This window comes from Oncorhynchus mykiss, chromosome 22 (assembly GCF_013265735.2).
Source record: "Oncorhynchus mykiss isolate Arlee chromosome 22, USDA_OmykA_1.1, whole genome shotgun sequence".
Taxonomy (NCBI): Eukaryota; Metazoa; Chordata; class Actinopteri; order Salmoniformes; family Salmonidae; genus Oncorhynchus; species Oncorhynchus mykiss.
In genome coordinates, this window is record NC_048586.1 from 41,813,118 (window position 1) to 41,832,931 (window position 19,814).

Below are 19,814 nucleotides of genomic sequence, written 5' to 3' on the forward strand. Positions count from 1 at the left end.
CAAACTCACAGCTGAGCTCCACTCTGATGAAGTCCTTGAGGCCCACGTTCTCCAGGAAGACTCCTGAGGGAGCGCTGGTCTTGAAGTAGAAGGAGATATCAGCGCTGAGCTCTGCCTGGAGGGTGGGGAAGTGCAGGTAGGATGACTCCTGGTAGAAGGACGCTGCATTCCACACAGACTCTAGAAAACAGGAAATACACGTATTTTCTAAGTTTGAACACAGTCAATAGTTACTCAGCATTTTGCCTGGAAAAACAAGGATGTTCAAAGGGACCATCTGTAAGATAAAATTTTTACAAAATAAAACAGTTCACCTACTGTCGCCATAACAACGCAGCGGGCCGATTCTGTAGAGCGCCTCAGAGCCAGTTCTGTTGGTGTCCCCAATCACGATCTCACTCACTGGTAAGTGCTCTTTGTAAGAAAGTACTCCTGTGTCATTAGACCTGCAATAGACAGAGAGAGAGAAGCCTCTTAATTTCACTACAGATAAACTAATCCAATCCTCAGTCAGCATTGAAACTTCAGAGTAAACACTATAAAGATGGAGTGATCGATCAAGGTCTGGACTGTATCTCAGGAGATATGCAAATTAGGTTCCCCAAATGCAAAATTACATGGGGGCACACAGGGTGAGAATAAATGTTTAAAACAATAATGTACACAACAGAATTCTAGTTTAAAACAAATGATGTAATAAAGAATATTATCATAAGAACTGCAGTTGAATATGTTTTATAGTGATTTATACCTTCGTATAGTAAATGTTTTCCAACAGTTGAATTGTGATGAAGATATCCCTGTATTTAAAGTTCTATATGGAAAGTAAGTAATGCGCCAAAAACATTTTCATTATGATCAAAAAGACAAACGCAAAGGTCTGTACAGCCTTGATATCGATCAATGAACAGCCCAGTAGATACACAGAGAGACATATTTGCCTAGTTACCATGAGTCTGTGTCTGCATCACAGTTGCAGAAGTAGTTCATGTCCATGCAATTCTCCTCCAGGCTGCAGGAGCACTGCTGAACACCTGGCAGGAAGCCTCCCCAGTAGGTCCGTCTCTCTCCACCCTGGTCCACCCACCAGGACAGAGGGCTGCCATCTGGACCAGTCACAGGATTACAATTAGGTCCACATGTAGAGAAACAGAATCTGCACAGTGAATGTGATTAGAGCCCTGGGCATCTTTTGGTATCCCATGGCATTGTGTCAATGAGTCCTCAGTGATGTCAGTTAGACTCGCAGGGCTCATTTCCTGGTGCATCTGTAAGTGGCCCTGACAGTCTTCTGTCCCACAACATGACTCTGCCTGAGAGACACTACAGGCCTGCAGGAAGTATCCTTTCAGCCCTCTGCATAGATATAGGCTTCTATCAACACAACATGACTCTGCCTGAGAGACACTACAGGTCTGCAGGAGGTAGCCTCTCAGTTCTCTGCATATATATAGGCTTCTATCAACACAACATGACTCTGCCTGAGAGACACTACAGGCCTGCAGGAAGTATCCTCTCAGCCCTCTGCATAGATATAGGCTTCTATCAACACAACATGACTCTGCCTGAGAGACACTACAGGCCTGCAGGAAGTATCCTCTCAGCCCTCTGCATAGATATAGGCTTCTATCAACACAACATGACTCTGCCTGAGAGACACTACAGGCCTGCAGGAAGTAGCCTCTCAGTTCTCTGCATAGATATAGGCTTCTATCAACACAACTACATTCTGTTACATTTCAAACCCGCACACATTACAGATGCCCTCTCATGGAACTTACTTTGAGGTCTTGAAATAAACAGAGGTACAATATTGACAATTAAACAGTCTTCTTTGGCTCCAGTGTTGCTTGCCAATTTAATCAGAGTACGTTCCAGTGTTGGGCAAACATTTGAAAGCTAAAATACTAGACAAATTAGTTGTTGTTTATCGTTCTGTTTTTGTAGTCATGACAAATAATGTGCCAATGTGCATCCTTAGTACTGAAACAGTACATTTATACAGCACATTTGGAAAGTATTTAGACCCCTTGACTTTTTCCACATTTTGTTACGTTACAGCCTTAAACTAAAAATTGATAAAAATACTTTGTTTTTTATCAATCTACACACAATACCCCATAATGACAAAGCGAAAACAGCTTTTTAGAATTTTAGCAAATGTATTCAAATTTTAAAAACAGAAATACCTCAAGAGTTGCTCTGTGGAGATGGGAGAACCTTCTAGAAGGACAACCATCTCTTCAGCACTCCACCAATCAGGCCTTTATGGTAGAGTGGCCAGACGGAAGGCATTCCTCAGTAAAAAGGCACATGACAGCCCGCTTGGAGTTTGCCAAAAGGCACCTAAAGCGTCTCAGACCATGAGACGCAAGATGAAACCAAGATTGAACTCTTTGGCACCATCCCTACGATGAAGCATGGTGGTGGCAGCATCCCTACGGTGAAGCATGGTGGTGGCACCATCCCTACGGTGAAGCATGGTGGTGGCACCATCCCTACAGTGAAGCATGGTGGTGGCAGCATCCCTACGGTGAAGCATGGTGGTGGCAGCATCATGCTGAGATGTTTTTCAGCAGCAGGGGCTTGGAGACTAGTCAGGATCCAGGGAAAGATGAACGGAACAAAGTACTGAGAGATCCTTGATGAAAACCTCCTCCAGAGCGCTCAGGCTGAGGCGAAGATTCACCTTCCAACAGGACAACGACCCTAAGCACACAGCTAAGACAACGCAGGAGTCGCTTCGGGACAAGTCTCTGAATCTCCTTGAGTGGCCCAGGCAGAGCCCGGACTTGAACCCGATCTAACATCTCTGAGAGACCTGAAAATAACTGTGCAGCAACGCTCCCCATCCAACCTGACAGAGCTTGAGACGATCTGCAGAGAAGAATGGGAGAAACTCCCCAAATACAGGTATGCCAAGCTTGTAGCGTCATGCCCAAGAAGACTTGATGCTGTAATCGCTGCCAAAGGTTATTCAACAAAGTACTGAGTAAAGGGTCTGAATACTTATGTAAATGTGATATTTCAGTTTTTTTATTTTTAAAACATTTGCTAATTTCTGAAAACATGTTTTTGCATTTATCATTAAGGAGTATTGTGTGTAGATTTACGAGGAAAAATAAGAATTTAATCCATTTTAGAATAAGGCTGTAACGTAACAAAATGTGGATAAAATCAAGGGGTCTGAAGACTTTCCGAACGCCCTGTAGATGAAACGGTATAATGAATCGAGAAGACGAGTCAAAAGGACAGTGTCATTGTGGATGCTAATTGGCCTTTTCTTGTCATATTACAAGCTGCAGCTGTTGCCTGTGCCCAACACTACAGACACATTGTTAAACAAATGAAAATGACAAACAAATGAATAACAATCAAACATATTAAACTAATGTGAACCATATTCCATGAATGCGTGCAGGTTATACATTCATTACGGTGTGATGTATGAGTTCACAAAAATACCCTTTTTAAATCATGCAAATTTACATAAATCCATTTGCCAAATTGGTCTAATAATTAACAATTATTGATCGCTATATTTATTGAACAGCTAAGTAACATGCTGTGTATGACAGAGGGGCTGAGCATCATTGATCTCCTATAGAGAGAATATATGTGTTGAAGCACGACAGCCAGCAGAAAACAACCTACAGTATTCATGTTCCATCTGACACTGTTCATATATAGCCCATGAAATGACTTGTTTCCTGTCTCTTATTGATCCACTGTGAAAATTAACTTGTTTGTTTGCGCACACATGACAGCCAGGGAATCAGGGAATTCAGGACTTCATGAATGTTTCATGATTTAGGAGCAAATGTGGGATGCCTGGGAGACCGTTTGCTCTCAAAGCAATTGAAGATTGATGCTCAGAAACATGCTGGGCGGTAGCCTTTCAAGTTATTGCAAGATAATGGGATCAATGTTTAGAGGATTGAGCGTATATTCACACACTCAGGTCAGAGTCAGGTTCATTCTTAGAATACTAACCAGTCATATTATGGAACAGGTCCATCTGGGAACATGTCTAAGTTTGACTTTATAAGGTGAACAGGATGCTATCAACCCAACTCACCTCTGGTGTTGAAGAGGCGGGACTTCCTACAGCTGTACATAACTTCCTGTTGACATTGCTCTGACCCGGACACGAGGGCCAGCAGTTGTTCAGGTGAGGCGCTGTAGTTAAACTTCATAATGTAGGGCTTCTGTAGTGTAGAACCCTGGACCCTGACTGGATCTGTGCTGTTGTGGGTCACTACTGTCCACACCTTGTTCTCTACAACACAACATAGAACAAAACACAAACCTGAAGACATTTTGACCTGTAACATGCTGTACATGATGTGCAGAGCCGGATGGTTGTGTCATTGTGAACCTTTTGATTATAAAACCTTGGATACATTCACAAGCTTTGACTTAGTACAAGCCAATATCCAAATAAACATGTTGAATTAATGATTAGGTTGATTAAAAAGGGGCTTCCTGCAGGTACAGTAATCCACAGTCAAACATAAGACTTTCTGTAGGCTCTCTAACCAAGGGTGAATAGTTTGCATGATTCAATGAGGTGAGAACTTCTATTCATTACCATCCCCACATTTGATGTACTATGGGGGAATTGGTGTTTACCTTGCCTGAGAGAAAATCCTCTTCCACTTTGTGATTATTCACATCCCATGTTGTCAAGCTGAGAGTTATTTACATTTCTAATAGATTCTTTAATTGAGGTCAACCTGAGGCGACTCAATGCAAAATTATTAGGATTTGTGGAGGGCAAAAAAAAAGGCAAACATTGTGATGTTGAGCCAGACTATCAACAGGCAGCCAGCCAGCCACCCAGCCAGCCACCCACCCACCCAGCCAGCCAGCCACCCACCCACCCAGCCACCCACCCAGCCAGCCAGCCAGCCAGCCACCTCCGTAATTACTTAAATGTTGCATTTACCTCCGTAAAGGTCAGAGCTGTAAGCTCATGACAGCAAGTAATGGATATTGTCTTGAGTGCCAGTGTTGAGGCATCAAGTTCTCATTCCTTTACTCTGTCTGTCAAAAGTCTAAAGCACTGAAGACATGAGACACAGACTTGAATCAGAGCCTTGATCATTTTGTGTATTCACTTTTTTTCCCCACTTTTTTGTTTTTGAGTAACTTTGCACACTTTTACAAAAATAAGTTATTATTTACAGCAGAGATTTACCCAAATATTTATTTGAAGCTCTCATTGTAACCAAAGGGCAGGTCCATATTGAGTAACCCTAATGATTTTCCACATGATAGCTTGGCTGTCAGTTGTGTTGTGGGTCAAAGCAATGTGATCTGTCAGTGACTGAATCGGATATTGCTTACCAAAACTGGGGGCCCCGGTGGCAGCTCACCTGTCATGTTGCAGTAGACCAGTGTGGGCGCCAGTGGACCACTGCCATCTGGATCAATGGAGAAGTAGCCTGAGGAGCTGCCAGTCAGACGGTAGGCCTCACATGATGCCTCATAGATGGCTACAGAGGAACACAAGGAAACATCATGCCTCAGATGGCTACAGAGAAACACAGGGAAACAGCATGCCTCATCGATGGCTACAGAGGAACACAGGGAAACATGACGTCTCATAGATGGCTACAGAGGAACACAGGGAAACATGACGTCTCATAGATGTCTACAGAGGAACACAGGGAAACATTATGTCTCATAGATGACTACAGAGGAACACAGGGAAACATGACGTCTCATAGATGGCTACAGAGGAACACAGGGAAACATTATGTCTCATAGATGACTACAGAGGAACACAGGGAAACATGACATCTCATAGATGACTACAGAGGAACACAGGGATACATCATGCTCTCAAATGTCTGACAGAAATTTGATAAGAAAGTTTAAAAATGATTGTATTGGCTAGCATGTAACATAATTGCAAAGTGGCTGGCAAATTTGTCATAGTTCTGAGTGGATATTAGTTGAGAAACTATTAAACACAGACATCTACCTTTGAAAATAGGAATATAATATATGGTACATAAATATATATGCTTTATACATGCTTTATATGAACCTACACATCCAAGTATAACTGACAAAATTATGAAAAACAAGCATAGTAATTTTGAATTCCGTAAAGTGAGTGTGGAAGAGGTGAAAAAAAGTATTGTTGTCTATCAACAATGACAAGCCACCTGGGTCTGACAATCTGGATGGAAAATTACTGAGGATGGTAGTGGACAATATTGAGGATGATAGTGGACTATATTGCCACTCCTATTTGCCATCTCTTCAATCTTAGCCTACAGGAAATAGTGTTCCCTCAGGCCTGGAGGGAAGGAAAAGTCATTCCGCTAACCAAGAATAGCAACGCACCCTTTACTGGCTCAAACAGCCGACCAATCAGCCTGTTACCAACACCAAGTAAACTTTTGGAAAAAAACATGTTTTATCAGATACAATGCTATTTCACAGTAAACAAATTAACAAGAGATTTTCTGCATGCTTATAGGGAAGGGCATTCAACATGTCAACAAATGGCTGATGATTGGCTGAGAGAAACTGATAATAAAAAGATTGTGGGAGCTGTTTGCTAGATTTTAGTGCAGCGTTTTGACATTAGCAATAATAATTTGATGATATAAAAACATATATGTTACGGCTTTACATTCCATGATAGTGTATGTTCCAGCAGGTATATCTCTCTGGTCCTCCCAAAACCAATTCCTCCTTTGGCCGCCTCTCCTTCCAAATCTCTGCTGCCAATGACTGGAACGAACTACAAAAATCTCTGAAACTGGAAACACTTATCTCCCTCACTAGCTTTAAGCACCAGCTGTCAGAGCAGCTCACAGATTACGGCACCTGTACATAGCCCATCTATAATTTAGCTCAAACAACTACCTCTTCCCCTACTGTATTTATTTATTTTGCTCCTTTGAACCAAATTATTTGTATTTCTACTTTGCACATTCTTCCAATGCAAATCAACCATTCCAGTGTTTTACATGCTATATTGTATTTACTTCGCCACCATGGCCTTTTTTTGCCTTTACCTCCCTTATCTTACCTCATTTGCTCACATCGTATATAGACTTATTTTTCTACTGGATTATTGACTGTATGTTTGTTTTACTCCATGTGTAACTCTGTGTTGTTGTATGTGTCAAACTGCTTTGCTTTATCTTGGCCAGGTCGCAATTGTAAATAAGAACTTGTTTTCAACTTGCCTATCTGGTTAAATAAAGGTGAAATAAAATAAAAATGTAGAGAGTTACCTGTCTAACAGAACACAGAGAGTTCTTTAATGGAAGCCTCACCAACATAATCCAGGTAGAGTCAGGCATTCCCCAGGGCGGCTGTCTAGGCCTCTTACTTTTTTTCAATCTTTACTAATGACCTGCTACTGGCTCTGAGTAAAGCCTGTGTGTCTATGTATGGTGATGACTCTATACTCTACACATGTCAGCTACCACAGCAAGTGAAATTACTTAAAGGGCTGCAGTCAGTATCAGAATTGGTGGCAAGAAATAAGTTAGTGCTAAATATTTCAAAACCTAAAAGCAAAGTCATTTGACTAAAGTCATTCACTAAATCCTAAACCTCAACTACATATTGTAATGAATAATGTGGAAATGTAATGAATAATGTGGAAATTGAGCAAGTTGAGGAGACTAAACTGCTTGGCGTAACCCTGGATGGTAAACTGTTATGGTCAAAACATGTTGATGCAACAGTAGCTAAGATGGGGAGCTGAGAACTGTCCATAATAAAACACTACTCTGTCTTCTTAACAATGATACCAACAGGGCAGGTCCTAGGCCCTAGTTTTGTCACAACTGGAACACTGTACAGTCATGTGGTCGGGTGCAACAAAGAATAGGGCAGAACAGGGAAGAACAGGGCAGCACTGCTGGCCCTTATATGTACATGGAGAGCTAACATTAATAAAATGCATGTCAATCTCTCCTGGCTCAAAGTAGAGGAGAGATTGACTTTTACAACTATTTGTATATGTGAGAGGTATTGACATGTTGAATGCACCTAGCTGTCTGACACCCATGCATACCCCACAAGACATGCCACTAGAGGTCTCTTCACAGTCCCCAAATCCAGAACAAACTATGGAAGGCGCACACAGTACTACATAGAGCCATGACTACATGGAACTCTCTTCCACATCAGGTAACTGATGCAAGCAGCAGAATCAGGAAAAAAAAACTGACAAAAAAAACACCTTATGCACTCTACACACACATTCACATGGATTTTGTGTTGTAGATATGTGGTAGTAGAGTAGTGGCCTGAGGGCACACACTTAACGTGTTGTGAAATCTGTTGTGAATGTATTGTAATGTTTTGAAAATTGTGAAACTGCCTTGATTTTTTTTTTGGACCCCAGGAAGAGTAGCTACTGCCTACGTAGGAACTAATGGGGATTGATAATACATAGAAATACAATTGGACCTTGTCATACTAATGTTGTCGCCTTTCCATATTGCATATGTCATATTGCACACATATGCATACTGTAACTAAGAAAAGGTAGCAAGCCAGACACCATTATACATTAAAAAGAGTATGTTTGAAGTAAGTGGGCGCATTTTCAATCATGTGGTGCACATTCATATCAAGGTACACTGCATCCGCTGGCGAATAAACAAGAAATCAGTATTCAGGAGCAGAGGGTTCTGAGAGCGCTCAGTGGTGAATATCGAAAAGGGTATCTGTACATGTCTGGAGACGACAGACGAGAGGAGAAACTTCCATGTGTCAGACTGAGGATCTTGATGTACAACTAACAGGGATTACCTCGAGACCCAGATAGTTAAGCCAGGGGACTGATCACTACAGGTTCCCTCTGGCTTTAAACCATTTCATGTTGTTACCCCTTTGAATTACACTTTATAAGGAGGGGAGCACATGGATAACAGCTCTATGTGATTGTGAGATACATTTAAATATAGTGCATATCCTGTCATGGGGTGTATTGTGCAGTATTGTCAAGAACACATTTGAGAAAGGAGTGGTGAGTGTTACTGTAAGGTACTGTATATAGTGTAGCTAAGAAGAGCAGGCGGGGACTCACAGTTGTGGCAGGTGGCTCCAGTGTATCCTGTCCCAGAGCAGTCGCAGTAGAAGCAGCTCCAAGACTGGGAACACTGCCCTCCATGTTCACAGAAGTTGGGCAGACATCTGGAGATAGGCAACAGCAGAAATATACATGACGTTGTCATGTACAAAGATATCTATACTATGCATGGGCAAATGCCAGTGTGTTCATAATGAAACATTAAAAAACATTCTAAAGGTAGAGAATCAACTGCAACTCTGTTTTTACAATGTCAGAGATTGATGATATACTGTACGTATACTAGTTATTTGTTTTAAAGATTCTAAACTTGTTTTCCCAGTAATAAACACAAACAATCACACAACGAAAAGTCTTAGAAGGATAAAGTGTTGGCAAACAAAGAAATGCAATCAAAGCCCAAACACAGATCTCACAATCCTTTCTGTAAAGACGGGTCAACATGTGATTTGTCTTGGTGTCCAGGCCTACTATCCTGAACCTTGTATTATCCGCTAAGGAGACTCCCTCCCGATATATTTTTCATTGCCTTGTCATTATCAAGGCACGGTCTGACACCCGAGTACTCAAGAGGTGAGACGACAGTTTTTGCATTTTTCTTTTGCCGTTGTTTATTTATGATTTACAAGACTGCTCGGTAAATCCCAAATTAATTGGTACCCCTCAAACTCAGATTGGCAACTGGTAAACAAACACAGTACTGTGTTATTATGTTTGAAAAAAAATAAACGGCAGCATAATCACATCAAACCCAGAACATGTGTTTATGGGATTTGAACACCCAGCGCTTCACAGAAATTCCTCTGCTAACCACAATTTCCTGATTAATAGTATTCTCCTCAAGCCTCCTTCAGTTTTGCGTAATTGCCCGGCTTTCAAGCACGCAGCTATACAAGCAGGCATCTACAATTTCATACACTGTCGTCTTTCTCCCATGAATTGCTATGGACCGGAGTGACCGCGGCGTGGATAAGGTGACAAGCCGTGGTTTCATTACCGTAGTACTGTTTCTATTGTTGTGTTCACGGCTGCCCTCACAGGTCATGAAATTAGAAGCCGCGGCACAGAAGTGAACACTTGCAAAAAACCTGTCGTCATGAAATTTGATTGGACACAGAGAAAAGAAGATTAGCACTCGTAAAGGTTAATCTTCCAATCCTTTTAATGAAGCATAGTTCTGGTAGTTACATCAAGACACGCCACTCTGATGGACGATGACACATTTCCAACCGTCTGCTTGCACTAGCCTCCCTAAATAATATTGCATGGCAGTGAAATCTACAACACATTCAGCGTACTCTTTGAGGAAGGCTCCATGAGAGGCAGCCAATACACACAGACAGCTGTTTTGTTGTCACCAAGCATCTCATTTCCTCTTTTTACAAATTCTATTGCTTTAACTAACATCAACTAACATTTAATCTGTACTTGTTCCACATACTCCAACGGCATCTCAATCTGCCGGTTCGCATTCCGAACAGAACAATCAGGTATAGCTGTGATCTGACATCAGAGGTAGGATTCCCCTCAGGGTGAATACAAGGAGAAACGCCTGCTCTCTTGTTTGTCTCCTCCCTGTAAGTGTTCCCGTGTTTCCACAACCTTGCCATGACATCCATTCAGCGTGTACTAATTCCACCCATTGGTCCCACAACAGAGTGGGGCAATAAGGGAATGAGAGGACGCCCCGCGCCACACAGGAAGCATCTTGTTAGCAGGGCCCTCAACCAGGATGATGAGGCTACAGTACCAGGCTCCATTGCATGGTCTAATTGGCTGAGCCTATCTGTAAGGCTATCTCTATTGGCTGTGGTGGAGAGAATAAATACCGTTTTGTTTTAGTTTCCAAACACACCAAAATTTTGGGATTGGTATAACGTAATTTACTTGGTATAACGTCTGTAGAAACCCTAAAGTCCAACCTGTCATGGATGCCACATGTGTCAAACTGCAGCTCCTTGTAGTCTCCTAGTCGTCCTTGGTGCACCAGGTTCAGGTCCATGGGCTGGCTGTTGATGGAGAAGAGACGCATGCACCCCTGGAACGCCAATGTGGGGTTCTCACAGCCTGAGACGTTCAGAGACGGACAACCTGTGACACAGATTGAAAAACTGTTGCAAAATCGTCATATTTTCATCATCCAGCATTTCCTGTATACATCTTTAGATAATGTCTTCAGAAGCTGCACCAAAACCTGACCACCAAGACCTGGTCTCATGAGACAGTTATGCAGACAACAAGTGTGTGGCCTTACCTCCGAAGTAGAGGCTGTCTCCTGCCTCCATGTGGTCTCCCAGCTCCATAGTTGAGGACGGCTCATTGTCCAGAGTCATGGTGACCTGGAGACCTCGGGAGCTGAGACTCGCAGAGTGCCACAGTCCATCATTCACTCTGTGACCTGTGGACACAGCGAGGTGTTGTTTCTGTGCATGTCACATTTCAATGAGACACCACCAATCTCTATTACAGGCTTATCAGACATCACTCGCAGGTTCTTTCAGGGACTGTTGATATTACCCATCTCCAACATCTCCAACATGGGTAATATTTCAGATTACGTTGTTCGTGCTAGGCCTACATATTGCAAATCAGAGCCTGTCATTGGCTGTGTGATCTATGGTCACGTGCTACGACATACTACACTGTACTATGAAGAGAAGAGGACATGGAAATACAAATGAATGACTATGTGGTTGGTCAGATTGAAGCTAAATCATTGCCAGAGGACAGAACGTAATGCTGTGACTGTACTGGTGGTTATTGTTGGATGAAACATTGATTTGGCCGTCGGTACCAACTCAACATAGACCTACAGTAACAGTGGATTGTGGGATATTAATTTTGATTGTCCTTTATAGTGAAGGGCTTTCCAAGCTGTGGCGGTCTTTCTGTGGGTCTATAATTCCCTCTGTGCCTGCCATCTGCTGAAAGTCTGGGCTCTGCAATCCAATGTAATTCTACATGTTATTTCTGTCTGACTGCAATCCTGCAGAACTGGCATCCAAAATACAAGATATAAAGGATGGCATTTTAACTCAAACCATTCAAAGAAGATGAAGCGTCCTCTGAGTTTATAGGGGGCAAAAGATAATAGAAATGATGTAGATGAAATGTGCAAAACCAAACACAGATGGTCTCCGCCTGGATGAAGGATGAGTTTTTCACTGGCTGCCTGTTTCACTGGAATGAAGAGCCTTTTATACTCTGAGTCCCCATAGACAGAACCACTGATTCCAGCATAGAGTGGGCCTGGGTCAGCTAGACTAGGGGCTGTTGGCCCTCACCGGTGGAGACCTCTTCTTTCTGCTGGGCTGACATGTGGTGGGTCAGGCGCAGCCGACTGTTGCTGATCTGCAGCTCCAGTCGCTGGGGCTCCAGGGCCAGCCGGGTGGAGAGCAGTAGCCCATCTGGGTTCCACGTTCTGAACTGGAAACGCACAGCGAAGCCCCCTGAAGCAGACAGCGTGGCCGGGAGCGACAGGAAGCTGCTGCTGGAGCTCAGGAAGGTAGTGGACACCAGCTGGGGCTCAGAGCACGAGAAGGTCACGTTGCCCTGGTGACACACACAGAGCACACATATGACGGAATGATTTACACACCATCATCAACATGATGAATAGATAATGAATCTCACGTTGGGTTTACTGTATGTTCATCTGAGCAGAATGACAAACAGTGGGCTGGTAAAGGTAGGTATCAACTGAATATGGTACTTAGATAACTAAATTGCCTGTAAGAACCCCAAAAATTATTGAGAATGCCATATAAAGCCAAATGACTATCTGAAATGTAAAAGGTGCATTACAAGACCACCACAAATGCAGAAATGTAATACAATATCAAACTATGACATTTCTGAGTTTCTCCACTCCAATCTAGGTCAGCCGTCAGGTGGGCAAAGAAAGAACACACTAATTCCAAGTGGTCCAGAGGCCTTGTGTGGTACATGGAGCTAAAGAGCAGCCATGTCAATTGAGGTCAGCGGCCCATCAATCCCAGAGCCTCAGAGGCAGGGAAGAGCAATCGGCAGCACTTGACTCTCAATGTGATCCCTCGCCACCAGACCACCACCTCAGGTGCTATTCCACATTGAAATTCCATTACGGATTCCATCATGGCAGTCAGTGAGCAAAATTGCTCACTTTCTCAATTGTAAGTAAAGGCCTTTTAACATAGCAATCAGAATTTCAAGGGAAAAAAAAGTGCCTGTGATACAATTATGTGACACTTAGGCTTCTGTCTGATTTGATGGGGAGGGGGGGGGGGGGGAGTCTATTCATGTGTTTAGAATTAATGACATAGGAGTGAGGGTCAGATATAACTTAAACGGTAGAGAGAATATAGATTGGTTTTCTCACTCAATGTTTTCCTCTACGGACAGAAAGCTATGTGACTAACTCAAATACAAATGTGATTAAACATAGTCGAATCACATTGTAGGCAAACGTGAAATCTCACTGCAACAGTGCAATTAAAACAGTCTGAGTTCACAGAGGCCTTGGTTGATTAACTACTTTGTCCCCATACTATTTTAAAGGATGTACTAATAATCTATGGTATGGTTGGTTGACAATGGTTGTCATACCACGCTGTAGATCTGAGGCTTGCGTCGCTTGGCTAGGTCGATGATGTTGATCCCATTGTAGTAGAGGTTCTCCATGCAGCCATGGAAGTTCTTCCTCAGGAAGGTACCAGGCTTACCTGGCAGTGGGATGCCCCCGAAGCTGAGCTTTGATGAGGAAAAAGGGTGAAACGTTGACATCACTATTAAACGTAAACAGGATTAATTAAAATTGCCACAATTAGTAAGATAACTTGGTTGAACTATTTACTTGGTCTGAAGTGTCTGACTATTCTACAGTAAGGTGTTTGGATAGACACACCTCATAGTCCACCTCCAGGGAGTCTCCTTCCCCCTTGGTCCTGAAGTGCTGTGTGTGGGTGTCCACGGTGAGGTTGACCTGCTTGTTGAAGCGCTCGATGAGGACAGAGTGCCAGTGCTGGTCGTCCAGAAGACTGCTGAGAGTGACCGCAACACGCCCACTGCTGAACCGCAGCCGTGTGTCATCTGAAGACAGAGAACAGACAGAGAGCAAGATAATATGGTTACTTTGATATAGATCATAAAACAGTCCAGTATATTGAGGAAAGAAGAATTCTCCTTGTGTCCTGTTACACATGACCTTTGACTCCTTGACCTCTGCGAGATGACCTTTACCAGGTTGAGGTAGAGGGCCAACATGCCCCGGTGTGACTAACTCACCCAGGTTGAGGTAGAGGGCCAGCCTGCCCGGGTGTGACTAACTCACCCAGGTTGAGGGCCAGCTTGCCCCGGTGTGACTAACTCACCCAGGTTGAGGTAGAGGGCCAGCCTGGCCCGGTGCAGCTCCAGTGTGATGTAGTTGCCCCTCTGACCCTCTCCATGGAGCAGCACCCCCTCAGCCTGGCGGCTCTTGAAGCGCAATGAGATCACATCCTTCACCGTGCTCATGGACTTCTGGTTAAACCGGTAGAGCAGGGAACTTCTGCCATCAAAGTCTGCCACGTCTGATTCTGAAGGCAATCAACAGATAGTTAAACGGTTTGGCACAAAGAGCCTATTATGAACAGACTACTATAGCTCTCTGCACTTCATACCTATGAAGGAAATGCTAGTGTCTACATCAATGGTAGTATTTAAATGTACACTGAACAAAAATATAAAAGCAACATGTAAAGTGTTGGTTCCGTGTTTCATGAGCTGAACTAAAAGATCCCAGAAATGTTCCATAAACACAAAAATCTTATTTCTCTCAAATCTTGTGCACAGAATTGTTTACACCTGACAGGTGTGGCATATCAAGAAGCTGATTAAACAGCATGATCATTACACAGGTGCGCCTTGTGCGGGGAACAGAAAAGGACACTCTAAAATGTGCAGTTTCGTCACACAACACAATGCCTCATAAGTCTCAAGTTTTGAGGGAGTGTGCAATGTGTCGTGTGGGGGAGCGGTTTGCTGGTGACAACGTTGTGAACAGAATGCCGCATGGTGGCGGTGGGGTTATGGTATTGGCAGGCATAAGCTACGGACAACAAAAACAATTGCTTTTTATCTATGGCAATTTGAATTCACAGCGATACCGTGATGAGATCCTGAGGCCTTTGTTGTACCACTCATCCGCCGCCATCACCTCATGTTTCAGCATGATAATGCATGGCCCCATGTCGCAATTCCTGGAAGCTGAAAATGTCCCAGTTCTTCAGTGGCCTGCATACTCACCAGACATGTCACGCATTGAGCATTTTTGGGACGCTCTGGATTGACTTGTACAACAGCGTGTTCCAGTTCCTGCCAATATACACCAACTTTGCACAGCCATTTAATAAGAGGAGTGGGACAACATTCCACAGGCCCCAATCAACAGCCTGATCAACTCTTTGAGAAGTGTTCTGCTGCATGAGGCAAATAGTGGTCACACCAGATACTGACTGGTTTTCTGATCCATGCCCCTACCCTTTGTTTTAAGGTACACTATACAGTATATACAAAATTATTGAGACACGCCTTCAAATTAGTAAATTTGGCTATTTCAGCCACACCCGTTGTTGTATAAAATCGAGCACACAGCCATGCAATCTCCATAGACAAATGTTGGCAGTAGAATGGTCTTACTGAAGAGCTCATTGACTTTCAACCTGGCACTGTCATAGAATGCCACCTTTCCAACAAGCCAGTTTGTCAAATTTCTGCCCAGCTAGAGCTGCCCCGGTCAACTGTAAGTGATGTTATTGTGAATTGGAAACGTCTAGGAGCAACAACGGTTCAGCCGCAAAGTGGTAGGCCACACAAGCTCACAGATGGAATCGCAGAGTGCTGAAGCGCGTAGCGTGTAAAAATCATCTGTCCTCATTTGCAACACACTACCGAGTTCCAAACTGCCTCTGGGGGCAATGTCAGCATAAAAAAATTTTGTCGGGAGCTTCATGAAGTGGGTTTCCATGGCCGAGCAGCCTCACACAAGCCTAAGATCACCATGAGCAATGCCAAGTGTCAGCTGGAGTTGTGTAAAGCTTGCCCCCATTGGACTCTGGAGCAGTGTGAATGTGTTCTCTGGAGTGATGAATCACGCTTCACCATCTGGCAATCGAAAGGAGGAATCTGGATTTGGTGGATGCCATGAGAACGCTACCTGCCCGAATGTACAGTACCATCTGTAAAGTTTGGTAGAGGAGCAATAATGGTTTGGGGCTGTTTTTCATCCCTTAGTTCCAGTGAAGGGAAATCTTAAAGCTACAGCATTCGATGACATTCTTGACGATTCTATGCTTCCAACTTTGTGGCAACAGTTTGAGGAAGGCCCTTTCCTGTTTCAGATTCCACCGTGCACAAAGCGAGGTCCATACAGAAATGTTGTTGAGATCGATGTGGAAGAACTTGACTGGCCAGCACAGAGCCCTGACATTAAGTACATCGAACACCTTTGGGATGAATTGGAAAGCCGACTGCGAGCCAGCCGACCTCACTAAAGCTTGTGGCTGAATGGAAGCAAGTCCCCACAGCAATGTCCCAACATCTAGTGGAAAGCCTTCCCAGAAGAGTGGAAGCTATTATAGCAGCAAAGAGTGGACCAACTCCATATTAATGCCCATGATTTTGCAATGAGATGTTCGATGAGCAGGTGTCCACATACTTTTGGTAATGTAGTGTACTTGGTTTTTACCTGCATTAAGTACTAATTTCAGTTCAACAAAGGCTTTCTGCAGGGCAATAAAGGCAGATTGAAACTCTGACAGAGCTTTATCAGCTGTGGGAGCAATAGCATACACCACAGTGTCATCTCTATACACTATAAAGTTACAATTTTGTACAGATAAATGAATATCGTACATTTAAATATTGAAAAGAACCGGACCAAGAATCGATCCCTGTGGGACACCTTTTGTTATGTCCATAAAACATGATTTAACACCATCAGTAAATACTCATTCACATACATGTTTGTTTGAACTCATCCAAGATTGATTTAGACTGTATTTGTCTTACAGGCCACATACACTACAACAACAAAAGTATCTGTGACCAACAGATGCATATCTGTATTCCCAGTCATGTGAAATCCATAGATTAGGGCCAAATTAATGTTTAAATTGACTGATTTCCTTATATGAACGGTAACTCTTGTAAAATCTTTGAAATTGTTGCATTGTTGCGTTTATATATTTTTTCAGTATATATTATGCTGGAAGCCATTTCCGTGTGTAACTGGATAGGGAAAATCTCTGACATAGACTTGTTATTTTTCTTAGATAATTGCAGTATCTAGCTCTTGTGCTCGCTCACCCCTTTCGGTCATACACAATTGATTCCTGTAAGTGCTCAAAAAGGCAAGTTATTAGTTTGCCATAGGGAGAATTGTCAGCCTTACCCATTGAATTTATTCACTGAGAGACCTGGAGTACATTCATCTCTATTTACATATCCATTAATGTAATGACATGAACATTGCAGAATAAAAAAAAAAACTATATTTTTCATCTCTCTCCCTCACTCGCTCTTTTCTCTCTGTGTCATGAATTGATCGACCTATTTTATAGTTCAAAATGAAGATGTGTATTGCCCCTCCTTTTATTTACTGTACTTTGAGCTGCATTTATTAGCAGAGCATCCAACATGAATACAGGGATCATGCTGTGGAACCATTCGGCATGATGAAAGTGCTCACTCAGGGATAATTCTAACTGTCCAGTAATACACTAATGATATATATATTAGTATGATGGTAATTCACATGTTGATCAGAGTATTTAAATTTATTGTTGGAGCTAGTAACTTCAGCATTTTGCTGCACCTGTTGTAACACCTGCAAAATCTGTGTACACGGCCAATAAACGTTAATTTAATTAGATTGATTAATTTAGCATTACCCTGGATCTCAACTGGCATGCCTGCCTGGCTGTTACTGTCTGTCTCTATTGGTCGGCATTTTACTTTAATAATTTGTGATAAAAGAGAGAATTGCATCAATATCAAAATCCTATCTACTATATTTCTGCAGTTGTCCTCAAACATCCTGCTTTCATTCAAGGTTATACACAGAAGTAGGGTGTTCTGGATGTAATGGGTGGAGGGGCTACTTACTGTAGGCATTATGATATTAGCTGAACGTGTTTGGTCTGAATGTGAGGGATGGTGGTCTGATCACTCACTGTAGGCACAGCCTATATGGTCTGAATGTAAGGGCTGGTGGACACTTTAATGTAAGCACTGTTTATATGGTCTGAATGTAAGGGATGGTGGTCTGATAACTCACTGTAGGCACTGCCTATATGGTCTGAATGTAAGGAATGGTGGTCTGATCACTCACTGTAGGCACTGCCTATATGGTCTGAATGTAAGGGATGGTGGTCTGATCACTCACTGTAGGCACTGCCTATATAGTCTGAATGTAAGGGCTGGTGGTCACTTTAATATAAGCACAGCCTATATGGTCTGAATGTAAGGGATGGTGGTCTGATCACTCACTGTAGGCACTGCTTATATGGTCTGAATGTAAGGGCTGGTGGTCTGATCACTCACTGTAGGCACTGCCTATATAGTCTGAATGTAAGGGCTGGTGGTCACTTTAATATAAGCACAGCCTATATGGTCTGAATGTAAGGGATGGTGGTCTGATCACTCACTGTAGGCACTGCTTATATGGTCTGAATGTAAGGGCTGGTGGTCTGATCACTCACTGTAGGCACAGCCGTAGACCTCCACTCTGAGTCCCACCCAGCCACTGGGGTTCCAGTCCAGGGGGACGAAGCGCAGGAAGCGGCCTCTGATAGAGTGGGACAACTTGTGGTGGACGACACCGTCAGCATTCACATTCCCCACAAACCTCTGCAGACAGATGGAGAGAGGAGGAAGAGAGTAGGGAGGAGAAAGAGAGTAAGGAGAGAGAGGAGTAAGAGGAGAGGGAGAGGAGAACAGGCAGCAGGGAAACGCCAACAAAAATATATAAATACGTATTTAATATATACACTACGGTCAAAAGTTAAAGAACACCTACTCATTCAAGGGTTTTCATTTTCCTTAATTTGACTATTTTCTGCATTGTATAATAATAGTGAATACGTCAAAACTATTAAATAGCACATATGGAATCATGTTGTAACCAAAAAAGTGTTAAACAAATCAAAATATATATTATATGTGAGATTCTTCAAATAGCCACCCTTTGCCTTGATGACAGCTTTGCACACTCATGGCATTCTCTCCACCAGCTTCATGAGGTAGTCACCTGGAATGCATTTCAATTAAGACATGTGCCATCTTAAAAGTTAATCTGTGGAATGTATTTCCTTCTTAACCCTTGTGTAGACTTAACATTCTCTATACTCCCCTTGTCCTAAGTGTCAAAAATGACCTACCTTCACTGAACCCCTATAATAAAGCAGCTTAATTGAATTTGAAAACCCAAATCTATTTTGCATGAAGAAACCACCTGTCAAACTTGGTGAACATCTGGGTTGTCCGTCTTCACAATGCAGAAAGATTGCATTTAAATCAGTGGAAACCACTCATTTTTATTACAACACACCTGTCATGATTGTTTTCTTTACTAAAGTAGAGGTTTATTGTTAGTACTGCTAAAGGTACTGCATAGGTGTAAACATAATTTTTTTAGCAAGAGATAGCACTTGTAAAGCCTAAGAAAGTAGCCGAAATGTGCAGAAAGTAGTTTCAAATGCATTTTATTGAAGAGAAACTTGAACTT

At 42.7% G+C, this 19,814-nt stretch overlaps 1 protein-coding gene across 1 annotated transcript in view; it reads right to left on the minus strand.

Moving 5' to 3' along the window:
• Positions 1-19,814, minus strand: part of LOC110502152 (contactin-associated protein-like 5) — a 101,287-nt gene that overhangs the window by 14,664 nt on the left and 66,809 nt on the right. Inside the window, exons 4-16 of the mRNA XM_036959343.1 lie at positions 18,790-18,937; positions 14,422-14,625; positions 13,956-14,140; positions 13,658-13,801; positions 12,358-12,625; positions 11,328-11,471; positions 10,996-11,164; positions 9,071-9,177; positions 5,379-5,498; positions 4,079-4,279; positions 950-1,106; positions 319-446; positions 10-180 (exon numbers count right to left, since the gene is read on the minus strand). Coding sequence (XP_036815238.1) covers positions 10-180; positions 319-446; positions 950-1,106; positions 4,079-4,279; positions 5,379-5,498; positions 9,071-9,177; positions 10,996-11,164; positions 11,328-11,471; positions 12,358-12,625; positions 13,658-13,801; positions 13,956-14,140; positions 14,422-14,625; positions 18,790-18,937 — 2,146 coding nt within the window. The remainder of the gene's footprint in view (positions 1-9; positions 181-318; positions 447-949; positions 1,107-4,078; positions 4,280-5,378; positions 5,499-9,070; positions 9,178-10,995; positions 11,165-11,327; positions 11,472-12,357; positions 12,626-13,657; positions 13,802-13,955; positions 14,141-14,421; positions 14,626-18,789; positions 18,938-19,814) is intronic.